At 36.1% G+C, this 24,406-nt stretch overlaps 1 protein-coding gene across 6 annotated transcripts in view; it reads left to right on the top strand.

Annotated features, from left to right (window-relative positions):
- Nucleotides 1-24,406, top strand: part of OPHN1 (oligophrenin 1) — a 517,756-nt gene that overhangs the window by 366,963 nt on the left and 126,387 nt on the right. For all 6 annotated transcript variants that reach the window (XM_048213332.2, XM_057312198.1, XM_048213330.2 and 3 more), the window contains 3 exons: nt 17,801-17,885; nt 22,851-22,909; nt 24,063-24,168. In XM_048213332.2, the coding sequence (XP_048069289.1) occupies nt 17,801-17,885; nt 22,851-22,909; nt 24,063-24,168 (250 nt within the window). The remainder of the gene's footprint in view (nt 1-17,800; nt 17,886-22,850; nt 22,910-24,062; nt 24,169-24,406) is intronic.

Here is a 24,406-nt window from a genome sequence, read left to right as displayed (position 1 = left end):
ATCTAATGACAGTGTTTCAGTGGCTGTGTTCTTTTTTTAAAAAAAAAAAGATTTTATTTATTCATTCGACAGAGAGAGAGACAGCCAGCGAGAGAGGGAACACAAGCAGGGGGAGTGGGAGAGGAAGAAGCAGGCTCATAGCGGAGAAGCCTGATGTGGGGCTCGATCCCATAACACTGGGATCACGCCCTGAGCCGAAGGCAGACGCTTAACCGCTGTGCCACCCAGGCGCCCCTCAGTGGCTGTGTTCTAATAAAACTTTATTTATAAAAACAGGCAACATGTTGGTTTTGGACCAAGGATGATAATTTTGTGACCTTTGAACTAAAGTTGGATATATCAACATGAATAAACATCAGAAACTTAATTTGAATACACACAGTAGAAGGATTCATACATTTTATTAACATTTGGATAAAATTTAAAGTCCCAAAACACAATTTAATATTTATGAATATGTGTGTGTCTGTGTGTGTGTGTGTCAGTGCACATGCACACACATGGGAATGGTAAACATTGTACTCATAATAGTGGTTATTTCTGAAGAGGGAGGGATGGGTACACAGAGTGAGTCAATTTATAGTGTTTAATTTCTTTATAAAATGATCTGATGATTATATGGCATAATATTATGATTAGTACATGGATTTTTGCTATATTTCTTCTCTATCTTTATGCTTGAAATATTTTACAATAAAAAAAAAACACTGTGTAAGCCAATCAAAACATGTTTGAAAGCTAAACTTGACTCAGATGACATCACTTTGCCACCTCTGCTGTTGATGCATGGAAGAATTCTAAGGAATATTAGCACGGTGGAAAATGAAGAGTCTTTATGTCAACAGATTAAAATCTACATTTATGTCTGGAGGCTTTTAATAACAGTTTATGATAGATGATTTGAATATTAATCAAGATGTAAGCTATTTCTTTGTCAACATATAACATTTCCTTTTTTCTCTTTACAAAATTGTTGCATAATTTATTGACAACATATACATATTATAATTACTTTTTATGATCTTATTCTCTAGCATACGTCATAATAGCTTTCCATTTACAGGTTTTGTGGACCCTTAAAAAAGACTCAGCTTGTTCCAATTAGATCTAATTACTTAATAATCTAATTGAACCACCTCTCCTCATCATGGAAGCTTTTTCTCTGACTTGCCTCTGGCCACTCCAGAAGTATCCTAGAAAACCTGGCAAACATTGTGCCCCCCCTTTTTTTCTTGTTTTAAGGATTTTATTATTGATTTGTTGAAGGAAGGAAAGACTTTGAGGTGGCCTTAAAAGATGGGTAGAATTTGAATAGGCTGAATACAGGAGGAATGTTTCAAGCAGAAAGGATAATGAGCAAAATCTTAACAGCAGGAATAATACTCTTTGAAGACCAGTGACAAGTAAGCACATCACAGCCTTAAAACTTGATAATTCTGAAAAACAAAAAGCAAAAAACAAAACAAAAAGCCCTTGATAATTCCTTGATATACATCGAGTGTCCCATCTCCTCCCAGAAGCCTTCCTTGTTGGCATCCTTCAAGATATTCTGTCCTTCTTATGTTTCTTATTGTCTCCAAAAATAGCTTGGTATTGAGCTATATTCAGTTTGGAAGAACAGTATTGTACCTTTTTAATAATATGATGCTCCATAACCATTGCTTTTCTTGTTCCAAGATAAAGGCTGGCATTCTTTTCTATTGACCTTGAACTCATTTGGTGAAGAGTTATGAAATGAACCATATATTGAGCTCCTTGAGGACAAAAATTTTGTTTTATCTACTGCTATATTCTCAGAACTTTGAAATAGTGTTTGGCACAGAAAAATTTCTTCAGAAACATGTGTTGAATAAATAAATGAATGATGTTATTCCTTTCAGAGAGCATAGTTCTACATGGTTTCTAGTGAGATATGGGGTTATTCCAAAGGCAATTTTAGGTAACACAGTGGAAGATGGAAACTCAAAGCTCTGAGTTTGTGATTAACTTGGAGTTTCACCCCAGTTTCCTTTTTATTTCTTACTTTAGTATAATTTTACTTTTGAGATCCTGTTTCCTTTTTATTTTTTCATATGCAACATGCATATATCAGATTCTATGTAATATGTTATTTATTACCTTACCCAATTTCATGTGTTGAAAATATTTTATAAACCTTAATATTTAAATGCCAATTTTTGGTTTCTTTACTTAATTAAAACTTGTTTGTGTGACTATGCAAACTTTTTTTTTACATTTGATACTTATAGATATGCTGTTATTATTTCAGTGTTGTTTTAGTTCATTATTCTCTATAATTGTCACTCTTTAAGGCACAGTGTCCATAGTCATTGTCAGTTGAGATACAGAAAGACTAAAAAGGAAATTGTTTCTACTGGAGACTAGCAGTTTGTTTATATGCCAGAGTTAGGGTATGATTTCAAAAAGTATCAACATACCTTCTTGTTTACTATAAGCACCCTGAGGGTCTTCAAGAATCCTCTTTAAGAGCCCACATTTCCTTACCAAAAGAAGAGGTTTTCAAGTCTCAATCCAGAATAAAGGAACTCAGAGGGAAGGCTGTTCTATAAGGGTTAACATAGAACGTAAGAGACCACAAATCATGTCCATCTATTAATCTGAGCAATTGAAATCAGAGATGACGAAAAAGTCCTTGCAGGATAATATATACCAAGAACAGTGCTTAATGCTTATCCAGGTTTTTAAAGCTACATAATTTCCATTTGACAATTTATTATTTGTGTAATAAATCTGATCATAGATTTTTATCAAAGAAAAAGAAGCATAACTACAATTCAAGTACTGATCATAATCCATCATAATAAGCAAAATTTTCACACACATAGAACATCAAAGGTATCTTAAATATTGTTACAAATAATTCTTAGTCACTTTTGTCAACATCCCAGAAGTCAAACAAAAGCAGAGAATAGAGAGGTGTATAAAATAAAATCTTTTATTTGATGAGTCCTACTGGGAGTGGCTGCCAGGTCCAGATTTTCACATAATTTTACCACTCCATAATTGTCCAGTTTTATATTTTTTCACCACAAATTATCAAGCAGAGAATGGATAATTTATCTCAAGATTTTATATCATAAATTTCTAAGATAATGATTCCGTTAACCAATAAAATATCTATCCTTCCCCAAATTGAGGCCATCTGGGAAAAATGTTTCATTCCTTTTAACTACTAATTACATACTTATCCCTATTCCACTGTATTGTAATACTTTATCTTCATGTCTGACTCCTACACTATACTGTATGTTATTAAGACTTTGAATAATCCTTTAGCATCTACATTTGTATAACTCCTGTGTCATCATGCTCTTACAAGAATTCCCCAGGGTATTATGTCCTGGAATATTGTTGTTTATGTCCTAAGTCCTGTGTCAGCACCGTCTAAAACATGAAATAGTCACACTTATAGTTCAGTCAGCTGAATAGATGTTTCATCAACATTTGGGAAACCACGTAGGAACATTTGGAGCAGGGGACAATGTCAGCAAGGTCATACTTGTAACCTTCACACAGAAATTTTGTTTACATGTAGTCCCTTGTTTCTGCCCTGACCTTACCACATTGCTTTATGCTGGCCTATTAAATCAACATGACAGAAATTCTTCATGTTGCCCTTATGAGTGTTTCCTCTTTTATGGGCCTATCTTATGTCCTTCAGTTGAATGTGTATTGAATAAATACTATGTGTCAAACATGGTGATAAATGCTAAGGATAGAAATATGAGCAAAACCAGACATAGTCTTTGCTGTTTTTCATCAAAGACTCTTTTAAGATAGTGTTATGCTTTAGCATTATAAATTATTCTGATCATAGGTCAGATCATGCAGTTGTTCCTCTTGTGTCTAGGTTCATCAATCCTTTTCCTCAGTCTTCTTCTCTTCCATAAGGAAGGAAATATTCTGGGTGATTATTTTGTACTATGTCCAATGAAACTGTAAAGATATGGCAACAGTTTGGGATGGCTTCTTCAAGCTGATCCATCTCTTTCATGGCCTCATCAGTTACTGCTGAGGCTTTCTTTCTAGTGTGCGGATCTTCTATGATGCATCTGTCATTGTCAAACTTCTGAAGGAACTATACCAAGTCCAATGGAATTGCCTCAGGGTTTAGTTTTTCTCTTTACACATAGTTATTACATAGCTCAAGGCAAGTTCTCACTGAGACTGTGTCAGCTGGCACTTGCTAAGTCTAAAGGGAAGCTGTTATTTCTTCTCTTGGGTTAAGTTATCCTCAAAAGGTTGGTGTTTGGATAGAGATTTCTGAGTGCCCTGTTTTCTTAGTGTTCTCTGCTTAAATCTGTAACCACCTCTTAAGACAGCAAGTAGCCAACATGCACTCTCTTGGTAGGGCCTTGCCCATGAGGAGGTTTTGTCTTTTTTTTTCCTTTTTTCTTTTTTTAATTGAAATATAATTGACATATAACAGTATATAAATTTAAGGTATACAATGATTGGTTTCATACATTTATATGTTGTGATATTATTACTATAGTAGCATTAGCTAACACCTTTACATGTCACACATGTATCATTTCTTTTTTGTTAAGAACAGTTAAGAATTAGTCTCTTAGCAACTTTAAAGTTTATAGTACAGTATTGTTGACTATACCCACTTGGTGTGCATAAAAACTCCAAAACTTATTCATCTCCTGGTTGTAAGATTTTAGCCTTAGACAACACTTTCCCAATTCCCCCAACCCCAGCCTCTGGTAAACCACCATTCTCTCTATGTCTATGAGTTCAGTTTTTTAATAATCCTGTTAGGATGGCTTTTATAAAAAATATGAGATAACAAATGTTGGTAAGGATATAGAGAAAAAGGGAACACTTGTGCACTGTTAGTGGGAATGTAATCAGTGCAACTACTGTGGAAAACAGTATGAAGGTTTCTCAAGAAATTAAAAATGGAAATACATATGATCCAGTGTTTTACCTACTGGGTATTTACCCAAAGAAAATGAAAACACCAAGTAGAAAAAATAAACGCATCCCTATATTTATTGCAACATTATTTACAACAGCCAAAATATGAAAGTAACCCAACTATCATTGATAGGTAAATAAATAAAGAAGTTGTGGCATATGTGTACAATGGAATATTACTCAGCCATAAAAAATGAGACTTTACCATTTGTGACAACATGGATGGATCTAGAGGATATCATGCTAAGTGAAATAAGACATCAGAGAAACACAAATACCATATAATTCCATTTATATTTGGAATCTAAAAAGCAAACAAAAGAGCAAACAAATCAAAAGGCAGAAAGAGACCTATAAATATAGAGAACAAACTGGTGATTTCTAGAGGGGAGAGGAGTAGGGAGATGGGCAAAAAGTGGTGAAGAGAAGTAGGAGATATGGACTTCCAGTTATGGAATAAATAAGTCATAAGGATAAAAATTAGAGCATACGGAATATAGTCAGTGGTATTACTTTGGTTTTTTAAAAGATTTTATTTGTGAGAGAGAGAGAAAGAGCATGAACAAGGGAAGGAGCAGAGGGAGAGGGACAAGCAGAGTCCCCACTGAGTGCAGAGCCCAATATAGGGCTTGGCACAGGACTTGATCCCAGGACCCCAACATCATGACCTGAGCTGAAGTCTGACACTTCAGGCATCCCTATGGTCAGTGGTATTATAATTGCATTGTATACTGACAGATGTTAGCTATACTTATGGTAGATAAAGCATAATGTATAAATTTGTTGAATCCCTGTGTTGTACACCTGAAACTAATGTAACATTATATGTCAACGATGCTTCAATTAAAAACCAACAACAAAAGAAAGAACTGGATCGTAGAGAAAATGGTAACTGTGGTTGCTTCCTGTGTTGGAAACTGGACAATTAGGGACCAGGGGTGGAAGGAGACTTCCTTTACATAGTGCACCTTCTATACTTTCAAAATGTTGTTCCAAATATATACATAACCTGTATAAAGTTAAAAGAAAAACAGCTTCAGTTTTTTTTCTGGATTCCACATATAAGTGATATCATAAAATATTTGTCCTCTGTCTGATTTACCTCACTTAGCATAATGCCTTCAAGGTCCATCCATGTTGTCACAAAGTCATAAATGGCAGGATTTCCTTCTTTTCATAGCTGAGTAATACTCTATTATATATATGATATATATTTACATATTCATCTGTTGAAGGGCACTTAAGGCACAAGACTGTTTCCAAGTCTTGGCTATTGTAGTGCTGCAATGAACATGGGGGTGCAGATATCTCTTCAAGATACTGATTTCAGGGGCGCCTGGGTGGCACAGCGGTTAAGCGTCTGCCTTCGGCTCAGGGCGTGATCCTGGCGTTCTGGGATCGAGCCCCACATCAGGCTCCTCCTCTATGAGCCTGCTTCTTCCTCTCCCACTCCCCCTGCTTGTGTTCCCTCTCTCGCTGGCTGTCTCTATCTCTGTCGAATAAATAAATAAAATCTTTAAAAAAAAAAAAAAGATACTGATTTCAATTTTTTGGGATATATATCCAGGAGTGAGATTACTATTATCTTTTTGATACTAGCCATTCTGACAGATGTAAGATGATATTTATTGTGTTTTTAACTTGCATTTCCATGATTATTAGTGATATTGAGCATCTTTTCCTGTGTCTGTTGGCCATTGGTTTATTTTCTTTGGGAAAAATGTCTATTCAGGTCCTCTGCCCATTTTTTATTGGGATTATTTGGCTTTTTGGTGTTGAGTTGCATATGTTCTTTATATATCTTGAATATTATCATATATAGAATTTGCAGATATTCTCTCCCATTCAGTAGGTTCCTTTTCTTTTTCTTCATGGTTTCCTTCACTGTGCAAAAAAATTTTTTTTTTAATTTTTATTTTAATGCAGTCCCCATGGTTTATTTTAACTTTTATTTACCTTGGCTGAAAAGACCTATCTAGAAAATATTGCTAAGGTTGATGTCAAAAAGATTACTGCCTGTGTTTTCTGCTGGTTTTATGGTTGCATGTCTCACATTTAGGTCTTTATCCATTTTGAGTTTTTGTGTGTAGTGTAAGAAAGTGGTCCAGTTTCATTCTTTTGCATGTAGCTGTCCAGTTTTCTCAGCACCATTTATTAAAGAGATTGTCTTTCCCTCATTGTATATTCTAGCCACCTTTGTCTTAGATTAATTGACCATGTAAGTGTGGGTTTATTTCTGGGTTCTCTATTATGTTCCATTGATCTATATGCCAGCTTTTGTGCCAATAACATTACTGTTTTTATTACTGTAGCTTTGTAGTATATCTTGAAATCTGGGATTGTAATACCTCTAGCATTGTACTTTTCTCAAGATTGCTTTGGCTATTTGGGTTCTTTTGTAGTTCCACACAGATTTTAGTATTTTTTGTTATATTTGTATGAAAAATGCCATTGGTATTTTGATAGAGATTGCATTGAATCTATAGATTGATTTGGGTAGTATGGACATTTTAACAACATTAGTTCTTCTAATTTGAGTATGGTATATCTTTCCATTTGTTTCTGTTGTCTTCAGTTAGTTTCACTGATGTTTTACAGTTTTAGAGTAAATGTCTTTTACCTCCTTGGTTCATTTTATTCCTGGAGAATTTATTCTTTTTGGTGCAGTTGTAAATTAAATTATTTTCTTAATTTCTCTTCTTACTGCTTCATGATTAGTGTATAGAAATGCAGCAGATTTCTGTATATTAAGTTTGTATCCTGCACTTTACTGAATTCATTTATCAGTTCCAGTACTTTTTTTTTTTTTTTTGGATGGCCTTTCTATGTATAGTAACATGTCATCTACAAAGTGGTAGTTTTACTTTTTCCTTACTGATTTGGATGTCATTTATTTCTTTTTGTTGTCTTAATATTATGGCTATGATTTCCAGTACTGTATTGAATAAAAGTGGCAACAGTGGACATCCTTGTCTTGTTCCTGATCTTAGAGGAAAACCTCTCATTTTTTCCATTGAGTAGGATGTTAGTTGTGTGTTTGTCACATATGGCTTTTATTATGTTATGTTCTCTCTAAACTTAGTTGTTGAGAGTTATCCTGAGCAGATAATATATTTTGTCAAAGGTTCTTTTGCATCTATTCAGATGATCTTATGATTTTTATCTGTCATTTTGTCAATGTGGTGTACCATGTTGATTTGCACATATTGAATAGTCCCTGCATCCCTAAATTAAACCCCACTACACTGTGGTGAATATTCCTTTTAAAATATTGTTGAATTTGGATTGCTTATATTTTCTTAATGATTTTTTATCTATGTTCATCAGAGATATTGACCCTTAGTTTTCTTTTTTTATAGTGTCTTTGTCTGGATTTGGTATCAGGGTAATGCTGGTTTCATAGAATATAGTTTGTAGCTTTCCTTTCTATTATATTTTTTGAGATAGTTTGAGGAGAATAGATATTATCGCTCTTTTTTTAAGATTTAGGCAACTTCTACACCCAAGGTGGGGCTTAAACCCACAATCCTGAGATCAAGAGTCACAGACTCCACTGAATGAGCCAGCCAGGCACCCCACGACTCTTCCTTAAATATTTGGTAGAATTCAAATGTCAAGCCATCTTCTCCTGGACTTTTGTTTGTCTGGAGTTTTTTTGATTACTAATTCAATTTTGTTACTAGTAATTGGTAACAAAATGTCTATTTCCTCCTAATTCAATTATGTAAGATTATATATTTCTAGAAATATATTCATTTCTTCTACGCTGTTCAATTAGTTGACATATAATTTCTTAGAGTAGTCTGTTATAATCATTTGAATTTTTATAGTATTGGTTGTTATTTCCCTTTCATGTTTTATTTATTTGGCCTTTCTCTCCTTTTCTCTTGATGAGTCTGTCTAAATGTTTATTGATGTGGTTTCCCTTTTCAAGGAATCAGCTTTTGGTTTCATTGATCTTTTCTGTTGTTTCTTTAGTCTCTATTTCACTTATTTCCACTCTGATCTTTATTATTTCCTACCGTCGACTAACTTTGGGCTTTGGTTTATTTTTCTTTTTCTAGTTCCTTTAGAAGTAATGTTAGAGTGTTATTTGTGATTCTTCTTGTTTCTTGAGATAGTCCTGTACTGATATAAATTATACTCTTACAACTGCTTTTGCTGTGTCCCAAAGATTTTGGACCACTGTGTTTTTATTTTCATTTGTCTCCATATCTATCTTTTTAATTTCTTCTTTGATTTCTTCATTGAACTATTGGTTGTTTAGTAGCATGTAGTTTAGTCTCTACATGTTTTTGTTCTGTCCAGTTTTTATTCTTAAACAATTGCTTTTTGCAAAGTTTTTATTTTAATCCCCATTATCATAGTGTTATTATTAGTTTCAGGTGTACAATATAGTAATTCAACATTTACCTACATCACCTGGCACTCATCACAAGTGCACCCCTTAATCCCCATCACCTATTTAACCCATCCCCCCACCCACTCCCCTCTTGTAACCATCAGTGTGTTCTCTATATTTAACAGTGTATTTCTTGGTTTGTCTCTCTTTCTCTCTCTCCCCTTTTTTTCCCTTTACTCATTTGTTTTGTTTATTAAATTCAACATATGAGTGAAATAATATGGTATTTCTCTTTTTCTCATTGACTTATGTCATTTAGTGTTGTACTCTCTAGCTCCACCCACATCATTGCAAATGGCAAGATTTCATTCTTTTTTATGGTAGGATAATAGTCCATTGTGTATATACACCACATCTTCTTTATCCATTTGTCTATCAATAGATACTTGGGCAGATTCCATAATTTGGCTATTGTAATTAATGCTGCTATAAACATAGGGATGCATGTATCCTTTTGAAATAGTGCTTTTGTATTTTGGGGTAAATACTTTGTAGTGCAATTACTGGATCATACAGTAGTTCTGTTTTTAATTTTTTTTGAGGGACCTCCATACTCCTTTCAAGAGTGGCTACACCAGTTTGCGTTCCCACCAGAAGGGCAAGAGGGTTCCTTTTTCACCATATCCTTGCCAACACTTGTTGCTTCTTGGTCTTTCTTTTCTTTCTTTCTTTCTTCTTTCTTTCTTTCTTTCTTTCTTTCTTTCTTTCTTTCTTTCTTTCATCATTGGGACAGGTGTGAAGTGATACCTCATTTTACTTTTGACTTAGATTTCCTTGATGATGAATGATGTTGAGCATCTTTTCACATGTGTCTGTTGGTCATCTCTATTTCTTCGTTGTAGAAATGTTCATATCTTCTGCCCATTTCTAATTGGAATATTTATTTTTTGCATGTTGAGTTTTATAAGTTCTTTATATATTTTGGATACTAACCCTTTATCAGATATGTCATTAGCAAATATCTTCTTTGATTCCATAGGTTGCCTTTTAGTTTTGTTGATTGTTTCTTTTTTTTTTTAAAGATTTTATTTATTTATTTGACAGAGAGAGACAGCCAGCGAGAGAGGGAACACAAGCAGGGGGAGTGGGAGAGGAAGAAGCAGGCTCCCAGCGGAGGAGCCTGATGCGGGCCTCGATCCCAGAACACTGGGATCACGCCCTGAGCCGAAGGCAGACGCTTAACGACTGCGCCACCCAGGTGCCCCTGTTGATTGTTTCCTTTGCTGTGCAGAAACTTTTTATTTTGTTGTAATCCCAATAGTTTATTTTTGCTTTTATTTCCCTTGCCTCGGGAGACATATTTAGGAGAAATATTAATACCGAGAGATTATTGTCTGTGCTCTCTTCTAGTATATTTATGGTTTTGGGTCTCACATTTGGGTCCTTCATCCATTTTGAATTTATTTTTGTGTATATTGAAAGAAAGTGGTCCAGTTTCATTCTTTTGCATGTAGCTGCCCATTCTCCCAATACAATTTGTGAAACAGACTTTTTCCCATTAGATATTCTTTCCTCCTTTGTTGAAGATTAATTGACCATATAATTGTGCGTTTATTCCTGGGTTATCTCTTCTGTTCCATTGATCTATGTGTCTATTTTTGTGCCAATACCATAATGTTTTTATTAGTACAGCTTTGTAATATAACTTGAAGTCTGGAATTGTGATGCCTCCAGCTTTGCTATTATTTTTTCAAGATTGTTTTGCCTATTAAAGGTCTTTTCTGGTTCCATAAAAATTTTAGGATTTTTGTACTGGCTCTGTGAACAATGCTGTTGGCATTTTGGTAGGGATTGCTTTGAATGTGTAGATTGCTCTGGGTAGTACAGATATTTTAACAATATTTGTTCTTCCAATATATGAACACAGAATGTCTTTCCATTTCTTTGTGTCATCTTCAGTTTCTTTCATCAGTGTTTTATCATTTTCAGAGTACAGGTCTTTTACCTCTTTGGTTAGGTTTATTCCTAGGTATCTTATTATTTGTTGCAATTGTAAATGAGGTTGTTCTCTTAATTTTTCTTTCTGCTGCTTCATTATTAGTGTATAGAAATGTTACACATTTCTGCACATTGATTTTGTATCCTGTGACTTTACTGAATTCATTTATCACTTCTAGTAGTTTTTTGGTGGGTGTTTAGGGTTTTCTATATAGAGTGTCATGTCATCTGCAAACAATGAAAGTTTTACATCTTCCTTACTAATTCGGATGCATTTTGTTTCTTTGTGTTGTCTGATTGCTGTGTCTAGGGCTTCCAGTACTATGCTGAATATAAGTGGTAAGAGTGGACATCTTTGTCTTCTTTCTGAACTTAGGGGGAATAGCTCTGTTTTTCTTCATTGAGTATGATGTTTGCTGTGGGTTTTTCATATATGCCCTTTTTTATGTTGAGGCATGTTCCCTCTAAACCTACTTTTTTGGGGGTTTTTATCGTGAATGGATGCTGTACTTCGTCAAATGCTTTTTATGCATCACATTGATTGATTTGCAAATATCGAATAATCCTTTCATCCTGGGAATAAATCCCACTTGATCGTGGTGAATGATTCTTTTAAATGTATTGTTGGATTCTTTTTGGTACTATCTTGTTGAGGAATTTTCCATCTATGTTCATCAAAGATATTGGCCTACAGTTCTCTCTTTTTTTGTTTTTGTCTCTATTCAGGTTTTTTTGCATTAGGGTAATGCTGGCCTCATAGAATGAATTTGGAAGTTTTCTTTCCTCTTCTATATTTTGGAATAGTTTGAGAATAGGTATTAACTCTTCTTTAAATGTTTGGTAGAATTCAACTGTAATGCCATCTGGTCCTGGACTTTTATTTGTTGAGAGGTTTTTTTTTGTTTTGTTTTGTTTTTAAGATTTTATTTATTTATTTGACAGAGAGAGAGACAGCAAGAGAGGGAACACAAGCAGGGGGAGTGGGAGAGGAAGAAGCAGGCTTCCAGCAGAGCAGGGAGCCTGATGTGGGGCTCGATCCCAGGACCCTGGGATCACGCCCTGAGCCAAAGACAGACGCTTAACGACTGAGCCACCCAGGCGCCCCTGTTGAGAGTTTTTTGATTACTGATTTGATCTCCTTGCCGGTATCAGTCTATTTAATTTTCTATTTCTTCTTACTTCACTTTTGGTGGGTTAGATGTTTCTAGGAATTTATCCATTTTCTCTATGTTTTCCAATTTGTTGGAATACAGCTTTTCATAATAATTTCTTAAAATCATTTGTATTTCTGTGGCTTTGGTTGTTATTTCTCCTCTCTCATATGCAATTTTATTTGGGTTCTTTCTCTCTCTCTCTCTCTCTCTCTTTATGAGTCTAGCCAGAGGTTTATGAATTTTATTTATCTTTTCACAGAACCAGCTCCTGATTCATTGATAAGTTCTATTGTTTTTTTCAGTTTCTGTATCATTTATTTCTGCTGTAATCTTTACAGTTTCTTTCCTTCTGCTGGTTTGGGGTTTTGTTCTTTTCCTAGCTCCTTTAGGTGTAATGTGGTTGTTTATTTGAGATTTTTCTTGTCTCTTGAGGTAAATCTGTATTGCTTTTGCTGTATCCAAAAGGTTTTGGACTACTGTGTTTTCAATGTCATTTTTTTCCATTTTTTTAAAATTTCTTCTTTGATTTCCTGGTTGACCCATTCATTGTTTAGTAGCATGTTGTTTAACCTCTATGTATTTGTGGTCTTTCCTAAATTTTCTTGTTGTTGACTTCTGGTTTCATAACATTGTGGTCAGAAAAGGTGCACTGTATGATTTCAGTCATTTTGTATTTGTTGAGGCCTGTTTTGTGAGCTAATATGTGATCTATTCTGGAGAATGTTTCATGTATACTTGAAAAGAATGTGTATTCTGCTGTTTTAGGATGACATGTTCTGATTATAACTGTTAAGTCCATCTGGTCCAGTGTGGCATTCAAAGCCTCTATTTCCTTCCTTAAGCCAAACAGAGTTTGGCTGATCTCTCCATTGATATAATTGGGTTTTAAATTCCCCTACAATTATTGTGTTACTATTGACAAGTTCCTTTAGGTTTGTCATTAACTGTTTTATGTATGTGGATGGTCCTATGTTGGTTGTGTAAATACGTACAATGGTTATTGTATATAACATCTTCTGCCTATAGCAGTCTATATTTAGTTGATGATCACTTACATTTGAAACCTTTCTTCACTCATCTGCATTCCCCCTCATTTTAAGTATATATTGTTATATTCTACATCCTTTTATTTTGTAAATCCCTTTACTTATTTTTTTTTACAGAATTACTTAGTTTTACTGCTTTCGTGTTTCCTTCTTTTCATACTCTCACTTTTCATCTTTCCTTTCCATTCAAAGAGTCCCCTTTAATATTTTTTGTAGGGCTGGGTTAGTAGTTAAGAACTCCTTTAGTTCTTGTTTGTCTAAGAAACTCTTTATCTGTCCTTCTACTTTAAATGATAGCCTTGCTGGATAGGGTATTCTTGGCTATAGATTTTTCCCTTTTAACAGTTTGAATATATCATGCCACTTACCTCTGGCTTGTAAAGATTCTGTTGAAAATCTGTTCATGGCCTTATGCAGTTTCCTTTTTATATAACTGTCTTCTTTTCTCTTGCTGATTTAATTTTTTTATCACTACTTTCTCCATTTTGAGTACTGTGTGTCTTGGTGGATCTCTGTGCGTCCTGAATTTGGATATCCTTTTCCTTCCCCAGATTAAGAATGTTTTGAGCTATTATGTTTTGAAATTAATGTCCTGCCCCCTTTTCTCTGTCTTCTCCTTCTAGGATGGCTATAATGTGAATGCTATTATGCTTGATAGAGTCACTGATTTCCCTAAGTGTATTCTCATTTTGCATAATTATTTTTCTCTCATTTGTTTATCTTTATTTACTTTCCATTACTCTGTCTTCATTCCTCTGCGTCTTCCAGCCTGCTATTTATTCCATCAGTTGTGTTCCTAATTTCATTTATTGTCTTCTTCATCTCTGATTTTTTAAATCTCTGTATTAAGGATCTCACTGATGTCCTCCACTCTTTTCTCAAGTTGAGCAAGTATCTTTATGATCATTATTTCAAATTCACTATCAGCCATGTTACTTAGATCCTTTTTGCTTTGGTCTCTTGAAGTGGTTTTGCCTTGTTCTTTCATTTGTGATATAATCTCCTCATTTTGCCTACCTCTCTGTGTCTTAGGAAAGTCAGCTATACCTATTGCTCTTGAAAGTAGTGGTCAGAGTGTGCACTTTTAACTAGGTGGCACTTGTCTTCCACCACAGGGGTTGCTCAGCCACTGTGGAGGGTAGAACTGGCCAAGACCACTGCACAGAACTCGAGTGGACTGATGGGGGCACAGTGCCACAAACTGTTCACACTGGTCGTCCTCCACTGGGGATGCACATCTGCCACAGAGACTGGGCCTGGCTGCTCCATACAGCATGGTGGGCAGCGGGTGCAGGTTTAACAAGGTGTGCACATCCTCTCTGAGAGGTTGATAGATCCAGGGTTGGCAAGGTTTGCATGTGTCTTCTGTGGGAGGGGATCCGTAGCACTGGGATTGAGGGAGACCTGGCTGGGGACATGTGCTATGGTGTAAGCAAGTTGGGTAGTGAGTGCTGGTGCTGCACTAGCTCTCACAGGTGGCTGTGCATTTATGAATTTGAACCAGGGAGGGAAATGTCCCCTGCCAGCTCCTTTGTTCCTGGAGAAGTCCCTCAAGTGAACTCTGAGATTAGTAACTAATTCTCCCTCTTGTAAGCCCTTTCAAACTGCTGCTTCCAAGCTGTGTCTCCTTGAGCTGTTTGCTGTGCTGTCTGTAAGGATAGGGTCTCATCTTCCTATTGCCTTCTCAGAGCCAAGCCTGCTGATTTTTATAGTTCCAGGCTTTAAGTCCTACTGTCCATAAGCACTTGCAAAATTCTGTCCCTCTGATTTTCAAAGCCAAATTCTATAGGGATTTCTTTTCCCTCTGTAGCCTCCACAGTGTGCTAGTCTGTTCCTTGCTCCTCTCTCAGCCTGCAGCCCCCTCCTTCCAGCATTCTGACCCATAGGGTTTAGGTTCCCACTGAATCCTTGCCCTTCCTACCCTCTTCAATGTGGCCTCTTCTCTACACTAAGTTATGGAGTTATTCTGCCAGTCTTTGAGTCCTTTTCTGGGTTGTTTGCTCTGTGCGAATGTTATCTAGTTGTATCCTTTGGAGACGTGAATTTAGAGTCCTCCTCCTCCACCTCCCCTGGAGTTCCCTATTGGTGACTGCTTTTACATCCTGTATTTTTGCTTTATAAAGTTGGCTTCTGTGGTATTTGATATGCAGATATTCATAGGTGTTTTATTTTCATGTTGAGTATGGCTTTTAGCATTAAAAAGTGTTCTTTGTCTCATTTAGTGCTTTTCGGTGTGAAATCTACTTTGTCTGATATTGATTGCATTTGCCTTGTAGATCTTTGCCCATTCCTAAATTTTCCTCTTTTGCTTCATTTCCCTTTGGCTGATGTCTTTCCATTATGTTTTGCCCTTTCCTTTCCTAGGAGCAATACATTTTCATGACTTCTTTTTGAAGATCACTTAGAACACTCTTCCACAAGTGCTCTGATTTACTCCATTTTTCAGTATTTTTATACTTTGTTTAGACTTTGTCTTTCTGGTGCTGATTTTAGATTAATCTTAGCCCTCCAGACTCCTTATATTCTTATGAATGAACTTTTCCCAGCATTTTGCTTGCTCCCTGCAAATGTTTGTGAAGAAGGAATATTAATGATGGCTCCCTGGGATTTAGGGTTTATCTTTCTACTTTCGAGTGATTTGGAATTTGGGTGTTCTCTATGTTTTTGTTATGTGGAGGGCATGGCTTTATGTAGCCCTGTTTTTCTGGTGGTTCCATGTTGTTTTCTGGAGGATGTGTAGGGAGACTTAGATTTTACATGGCCAACATTACCTTGACATATGCACTTCACATGTGGTTAAAAATACTTTGTAAATATTTTAATGGCTACATAATATTATGATAAATAAAAGAACCAGTATTTATCAGATGAGTTCCTTATTATTGAGTATTTAATTCTTTTTCCTTTTTTGTGATGACATATTTGTAGGTGAGTCTATTCTAATATATACTTTGGGTAGATTTGCTGAAGTAGAATTATTGCTTCAGGGTTATAAATGTTATTAATAATCTTGGTGTAATTTGAATCTAGGGAGAACCAATAGGCCACAGATGGATTTATTTCAAGCTACTAAAGTAGTCTCTACCCTTTTATAAGGTCACATCCCTCTTTCCTATGTATATAACAGGATCCAGGTCTGAAATAGCTGGGAGCCACCAGTGCAGCTGGCTATTTCTGGTGAAGAGTGAGAGTTTGACTTCTTTGCCGATTTGGATTCCTTTTATTTCTTTCTGTGGTCTGATTGCTGAGGCTAGGACTTCTAGAACTATGTCGAACAACAGTGGTGAGAGTGGACATCGCTGTTGTGTTCCTGACTTTAGAGGAAAAGCTCTCAGTTTTTCTCCGTTAAGAATGATATTCACTGTGGGTTTTTCCTATATGGTTTTTGTGATATTGAGGTATGTTCCTTCTGTCCCTACACTGCAGAGTTTTTATCAAGAAAGGATGCTTTTTGTTAAATGCTTCTTCTGCATCTGTTAAGAGGATTGTATGGTTCTTATCCTTCCTTTTATTAAAAAGAAGCCCAGAAACATGAGGGAATTTTTCTCAGATATTCACTGTGAGAACCTGATAGAGCTCCTGGAGGTAAAATTCACAAAAGTGTGCGGTCCCCCTAGGACCAGGCTCCCTTAGAGTTTTTGACTCTCAAACTTGTCCACACTGAGCCTCTAGCAATTCATCAACTGCAGATTAGGTTTTCTTAACCCTGTACTGGTTCCCAAGGAATTTTCTGCTCCTGGGCTTCTGCTCTAGTAAGTTTTGATTTTCTGTATCTGCCTGTCTCTTTCTTCAGTTTTGAGGACAGTAGTTTGTTGTATGACCTCGGTTTTCTGATGGACCTAAAAGGAGTTGATTTTCAGTTTGTTATACTTTTCTTCTTGTGTGGATGAAAGACGTGACTTCCAAGCTTCTTACATGCCTGAATGGAATGCAAAGGAATTTTTTAAGACATCAAAGACATGGTTGTTGTACAAAGTTTTCATCTCCTGAAAACTGGGTAGAGTGACTATCTTTTAATATAATGTATTTCCTTTTTCTTCTTTAAAGATTTTATTTACTTTAAAGAAAGAGAAAGTGGGGGGAGGGGCAAAGAGAGAGGGAGAAAGAGTCTCAAGCAGACTCTGCACTGAGCACAGAGCCCAACCCAGGTCTCTATCCTACCACCTTGAGGTCATGACCCAAGTAGAAACCAAGAGTCTGACGCTTAACCAACTGTACCATCTAGGCTCTCCATTTTATTTTTCTTTTAAAGGAGTAAAAAGTAAGAACTTTTGGAACATTAACTTTTTTTCTTTTTTTTTTTCCTCAAATAGATCCTAAATGCCCAGGAGACATTGATTTTCATAATAGTGACTGGGACATTAAGACAATCACCAGCTCCTTGAAATTCTACCTCAGGTATGCCTGATACAATTTGGGACTCTGTTTTTCATAGTTGATGAAATTTGTCTAGGTGGAGATTGGAGCTTATGTGGTCACAGTTTCAGGAGGTTGGATAGGGTTGCTAAAGAAAAAAAAGAGTGAAAAGAATTTCCATCAAAAAAGAATGTATATTAGGAAACCTTTAATCTAGGAATTTAGGCAAGTGAAATATCAAAATAATAGAATTATTATTGAAAAATGTCTTTTCCTTAAAGTAATGGAAGTTTTTCCATTGTGCATAGATAGAGCGATGTCACAATGTACTCATGAATAATATCAGGACTTAGGACAATTCAAGGTTGTTAATGTGTTTTGTTGAATAGTAACTATTTTTAAACATTAAATTGCATTTGCACAAACATAATATTTGTGTTTGTGTGTTATGTGTAATATTTCATGCTTTCATCCATATAATAGAAATTAAAAAGAACAAGAAAATACAGTCATACAAATGTTAGAACTGAGTGAATTGAGAGCAATAGGAAAACAAAATTTACCTTATTAGCAAAATTTGGTGATGCACAGTGGTGATGAATATATTATTTGGTTCATTGGCATAAATTTATATTATGTGAAAAAATTTGGGACATATACTTTTTTGAGGGGGACATATACTTTTTAAACTCATTCATTTCTTACTATTCTTTATCTCCAATAGTATGTACCATACATTATTTACTAAATGTCTTTTTTTTTCAATTATTGTACTCTTTTGGCATTTAGGATGCTTGAATATCATTAATCCAAAATAAATTGGGTCCCAGATATTGCTGTTAAATGACCTTCTGCTATAGTAACATCTTAGAACTTTATATAAACATGAATGCTCTTTCCAGGAGTATTTCTCTGGCTTCTGCCAAAGAAGACATATACTGTTGTTAGATGGTTTATTCTGTACTAAGTAAGCAGTGTTCTAGCTGCTTACATTGACAATATCATGTTTTTTACAATAATCCTGTAAGGTAGGTGGTATCATACTAATTTTACAGATGAGGAAATTGAAAGGGACCCCCTTTCCCATTAAGTAATATCCGTGCTCATAGCTCATATTATTTGAACCTAAGTATCTCTGACATATACGTCACTGGTATTAGAGCCATTTTCTTCCTGTTTCCCATCCTCAGGTGCTATGGCCTTCTTGGAGTTGCTTGGGTAATTTTAGTGAAGACAAAGAGCAATCTACTATGCATACTTTTAGAAGACTGGTGATAATAACGAGAGTAAATGATTCTATGTCTCTAGCTTTTTCAAAAGTGTCAACTTTTTTCAAAGATTTGTATAGGTTAAGTACCTCCGCACATTACATTTTTCCCAATTCATCCCATAATAAGCAGTGTGGCCCTTTTGAAAGATGGGAAGATCAAGCCTAAAAGACTTAATGAGCAATACCTCCAATAAGAGATTTGTCCTCAAAACTTAATGTATGAGCCTTTAATATGCACTAGCCAGTTAACACCCTTTAGGTTTCTCAGATACGTTAGTATTTTCAGAGGGACTCTTCATCTGTGTTATACGTACCCAACTCACCTCTTATCTCCAACATTTCCAGAAAAGTAACCTAAAAAGTATCCTTTCTCTCTCTGTATCTTTAATCTCTCTTATTCAACTGGCTCTTTCCTCTCAGCATATAAATATGCTCTTGTAAAGCACATCTTTTTGACCTTGTGTCTTTTTTCATAAATGAATAAATTCATTCTACCATTTACTAAATCATTCAATAAACATTTCCTGAGTAGTCTATGCCTTGCATGGTACTAGGCATTAGGCATACAATTGTGAATAGACGTGGTCTCTATATTTAAAAAGGTTATAGTCTATCTAGGAAGGCAGAAAAAAATCGAATAATCATACAAATATAACAAACCATAGTAAGTGCTCTGAAGAAAGGGTGCAAGGTGTTGTGAAGGCATATAACAGGAAGACTTGGTTTATTCTGGTTGTTTTTTGAACTGAGGTTTGAATTATAACTTAGAATTAGCTGAGAGGGAGCAGCTCCCGACAGAGAAAACTGAATACGAAAAGGCCCTGAAGCACAAGAGAGAATGACCCCTTCAAGAAACGATGTGTACCAGGATAGGAGGAGTATTATAGTATAGAGAGGGAGGGAGAGATATTAGGAGCTAGATCATGCAAGGTCATATGGGACATTTTAAGAATTGGGGTCTGGATTTATTTTAAAAGGAATGGGAATAAACTGAGAGATTTGAAGTAGGTTACGTGATGAGATTTGCATTTTGAAAGAAAAATAGAGAGATCAGATTAGAGGGAATCAAAATAGGTAGAGATAGAAACCAATTAGTAGGCTATTGCTGTGGTCCTTGAAAGAGATGATGCTTCTGCTTGAACTAGGGAGTAGCAGTGTAGATTGGTAGAAATAAGCATACTTAAGAAATTTAGGGAGTTAATTTATATATGAGAATGGGAGAGATGGAGATAAAAGAATGACTTCCGTGTTTATGGCCTATACAACCAAATGGTGGCCATATATTTACTGCTTTGAGAAACACAAGAAAAGACTAGATGTAGGGGAGATGACAAGTTGGGCTTTAGATATGTCAAATATGGATGTCTGAAGAAATATTAAGTGAGCAATTGGATATATGGGAATGAACGCAGAGAAGAATTCTGAGCTTGAGCTACAAATTTGTGAATCATTGATAATATATATGATAATTAGGAGGCAGGAGCTTGGATGAGATTGCCTAATAAGAGAGATATTTCATGCCTTCCTATCCAAATTTCAGTATATGAAGTGATCTACACGCAGTGTCTCTACTTCTTTTTTCTTTTTTTTTTTCTTTGGTTTTTAAAATTTATTTATTTCTCAGAGAGAGAGCGAGAGCATGTGCACAGGCAGGGGGAGAGGTAGGCAGAGGGAGAAGCAGTCTCCCCACTGTGCAAGGAGCCCAATCTGGACTTGATCCCAGGACCCTGGGATCATGACCTGAGCTGAAAGAAGACACTTAGCCAACTGAGCCACCCACGTGTCCCGGTGTCTACTTCCTAACCTTCCAGTTTGCTCCTTAACCCATTGCAATGTCCCTCCCAACACCTCTGCTCTACTGCAGCTGCTCTTGCCAAGGTCACTAGTGACTCCCTCCGTGCTAAACACAATGTACAATTGTCAGTCTTTACTTTACTTGATTTCTATGTAGCATTTGAAACTGTTAATGAGCCCTCCTTGAAACTTTCTCCTCTTTTGGATTCTACTATATCACTTGCTTTGGCTTTCCTCATACCTTTTTTGACCATTTTTAGCAGTCCCCTTTATGGACTTTCTACCTGATATTTTCCAGGATTCTCCTCTCTTTTTACTATAATGGAGGGATGGAAAATTCAAAAATCCACAGGAGCCAGGACACGAAAATGAACGAAGCAGACTACTTTCATATTAAAACATTACATATTGAACCTGTATTTGCATAGTGATCCCTTTGTTTATATATAATCAGCAATAATATTTACTTCCACAATAACCATATGGGCCCAATATAGGCAGATCTTTCCATTTGTCAATAGAGGTAGAAAATACGGATTTTATGTGAAATATCTCAATTTTTTATATTCTGATAACTAATACAATACCATGTCTTTTTTATACACTATTCTGGGCAAATAATAAATGGAAGGCCTCATGTAGCTGTTGGCTATGAGTTGGCCATCTCTCCTTAAGCAGTGGTATCCGTTCTTGTGGTTTTAACCACTCACCTATGTTCATGGTTTTAGCCACTCTCCTAGGTTTATGATTTTCATATTTACTTCCCAGATCTAGAAGGGCATTCCATCCATTTGCCTAATAGACATCTCCCTTTGGCTATCCCAAAAGTCCCTCTGGCTTAGCATCCCTACTTCCTTCTGAATCCATTTCTATTCTATCCAGTCTCACAAGCCAGATGACCTTCTCCCTCACCAGTATATGCAATCATTGAAGAAGTTCTGTCTTTAATGTCTTTTAAATAATTCTCCTCATCATTTGTTTCTATCCTTGATGCCACTATTGTTTAGGCCTTTATTATCTCTCAATTGGATTACTACAATAATAATAGTGGCAGGCAGTATAATATAGTGATTAAGAGCATAGACTCAAGACAGAATGCCTAGTTCTGCCACTTACTGGCTGTGCACTGTCTTGGATGAATTATTTAACTTTTCTGAACTTCAGTTTCCCCATTTATAAAATGGATATAATAACAATATCTATCTTACAGGGTTGTCGTGAGGATTAAATTAGTAAGTATATGCAAATCACTTAGAACAGTGAAGCATTTACTATTATTATTATAAGTGAATCATTTTTTTCTGAGCTACCCACCACCTATCTTTATTTCATCATCACACTGGTCCTTTTACATTTCAAATTTTGTATATGGTACTCTTCTCAACTAGACTATTAGCTCCTTGGAGATTTGGGGTCTGTCTTACTCATCTTTAGATCCCCAATATCTGGCACAGTGTCAGGAACCTGTAGGTGCTCAGCCAATATTTTTTTACTAAATAAAGAAGTTTATTGGGCCTCAATTTTCTCCTCCATTAAACTGGGATTTGAATAACTGCTCCATCTCACAGGATCATTGGAAAGATCAGATGGGAGGACAGATACGAAAGCACTTTGAAAACTAAAACTATCAAACTGCAAGGACTTACTGGCAGCATTCAGGGTGGGTCCACTTTGGAATTTTTTAGGACTGGTTTGTGACTCCTTTCACTTTTGGGAACTAATTAGAGACCCTGCAGGACTAATTGGCTTATACTTTTGCAGGTCTTCTGTTGAATTACTAGTAAGTAGCATTCCTCTGACAAAGTTTCAGGTGAAGAGAGATATGTATGTAGTCACACTAAGCTATAGGGATTGGAAGCTTAAGCTTTGCTGCCCGCAGAACTGAAAATCCAAGGCCTGGCTATTCCCTCCCCAAAGGAACTGACAGTCTTCATTGATTTCAGGAATCTTTCTGAACCTGTCATGACCTATAGACTTCACAAAGAGCTGGTCTCTGCTGCCAGTAAGTATTTATGTTACTAGTTAATTGTGTTGTCTTGGCTTCTTAATAATGTTCATAGCAATAAACCTAGAAAACTGCTTGAGAGGAAGTGAGGGGAAAAAACAAAACATATCCATAGATTTTTGTCCCCTGCCAAATGAGAGTATTCTTGCTTGCTGTCTAACTCAAGTATTATATTATTTTTCATAAATCAGTGTAAGTTGAGTAGGTTGGAGAAAACTGGCTAACATGAGGGATGTGACAGGTGTGAGGGCTTTATTGACTGAATGTACCTCTTCCGTTAGGGGGAGAGCATTGGCTCACATAACTAGGGGACAGCAAAATGGTTCCATTATAGTTGCTGTTTTAGTTTTTTCTTCATAACTTTGCCTTTTCAAATGCTTTTCATTTATGCTATGAATTATTACCCCTGATCTGTTAGTGCTAGAATCACATTTTCTAGATGATAAAACAGAGGGTGAAAGTGGAGTGTTGCATGGGAAATAAGGCATACAGAATCACCCCAAAACTTGGCGGCTGAAGAAGTATTGAAAGTTTTGGCTGAGGCCACTGTATGAGTGAGTATTCCTCCCTATCTCTACGTGACCCTTCTCCGCTTTGTGCTCTCTGTAGTGTGCAGGAAAAAGATTGAGAAGACTTGACCTCATAATGAATTTTTGTTGAGGCAAGGGACCTTTGATCTTTAGTCTGAGCTGTCTCGGTGATTTTCACATAAACCCAGAGGTAACAGTATACCTCCCAGCACCACAAAAAGATGGGTAGGCAAGGGTTTCCAGTGGAAGTTTACATATGGAACTTTAGAAACAACCTGCTGTACCTAGAACTCTGACTTCCTCAGAGACGGTCTTATGTTCTCATCTTTCTACTCTCTCTTCCTTAAAAAAAAAAAAAAAAACTTTTCTAGGCCTATTTCTTTGTTTTTATCTCTCTCTTTGTCTTTTATCTCTCTATTGATCTCTTTGTCTTTCTCTCTCTCTCCCTCTCCCTGTTTCAGTGTCTTTTTTTCTTGATCTCTCTTTGCCATTGTTTCTCTGTGCCTGTTTATCTCTCTCTTTTCATCTCTCTGTGTTTCTGGTTGTGTGTGGATGTGTATGAGAGTTTGCTTGATCCAGTTGCTCAAAAAGCAAAACTATCTCTCTCTGTTCTCTCTCAGAGTCTGACAACCTGGATTACCGGCTGGGAGCTATTCACTCCCTGGTATATAAGCTACCCGAAAAGAACCGAGAGATGCTGGAACTTCTTATAAGACACTTGGTCAAGTAAGTAACTTCTGGGTTTTCAGGAAGAGTTTTTTGTTTTGTTTTGTTTTGTTTTTTTATTATGTTATGTTAGTTACCATACTTCATTAGTTTTTGATGTAGTGTTCCATGATTCATTGTTTGCATGTAACACTCAGTGCTCATAGCAATACATACCCTCCTTAATACCCATCACTGGGCTAACCCATCCCCCCAACCCCTTCCCCTCTGAAACCCTCAGTTAGTTTCTCAGAGTCCA

This window comes from Ursus arctos, chromosome X (genome assembly GCF_023065955.2).
Source record: "Ursus arctos isolate Adak ecotype North America chromosome X, UrsArc2.0, whole genome shotgun sequence".
NCBI lineage: Eukaryota > Metazoa > Chordata > Mammalia > Carnivora > Ursidae > Ursus > Ursus arctos.
This window is presented reverse-complemented; position numbering and strand designations above follow the sequence as displayed.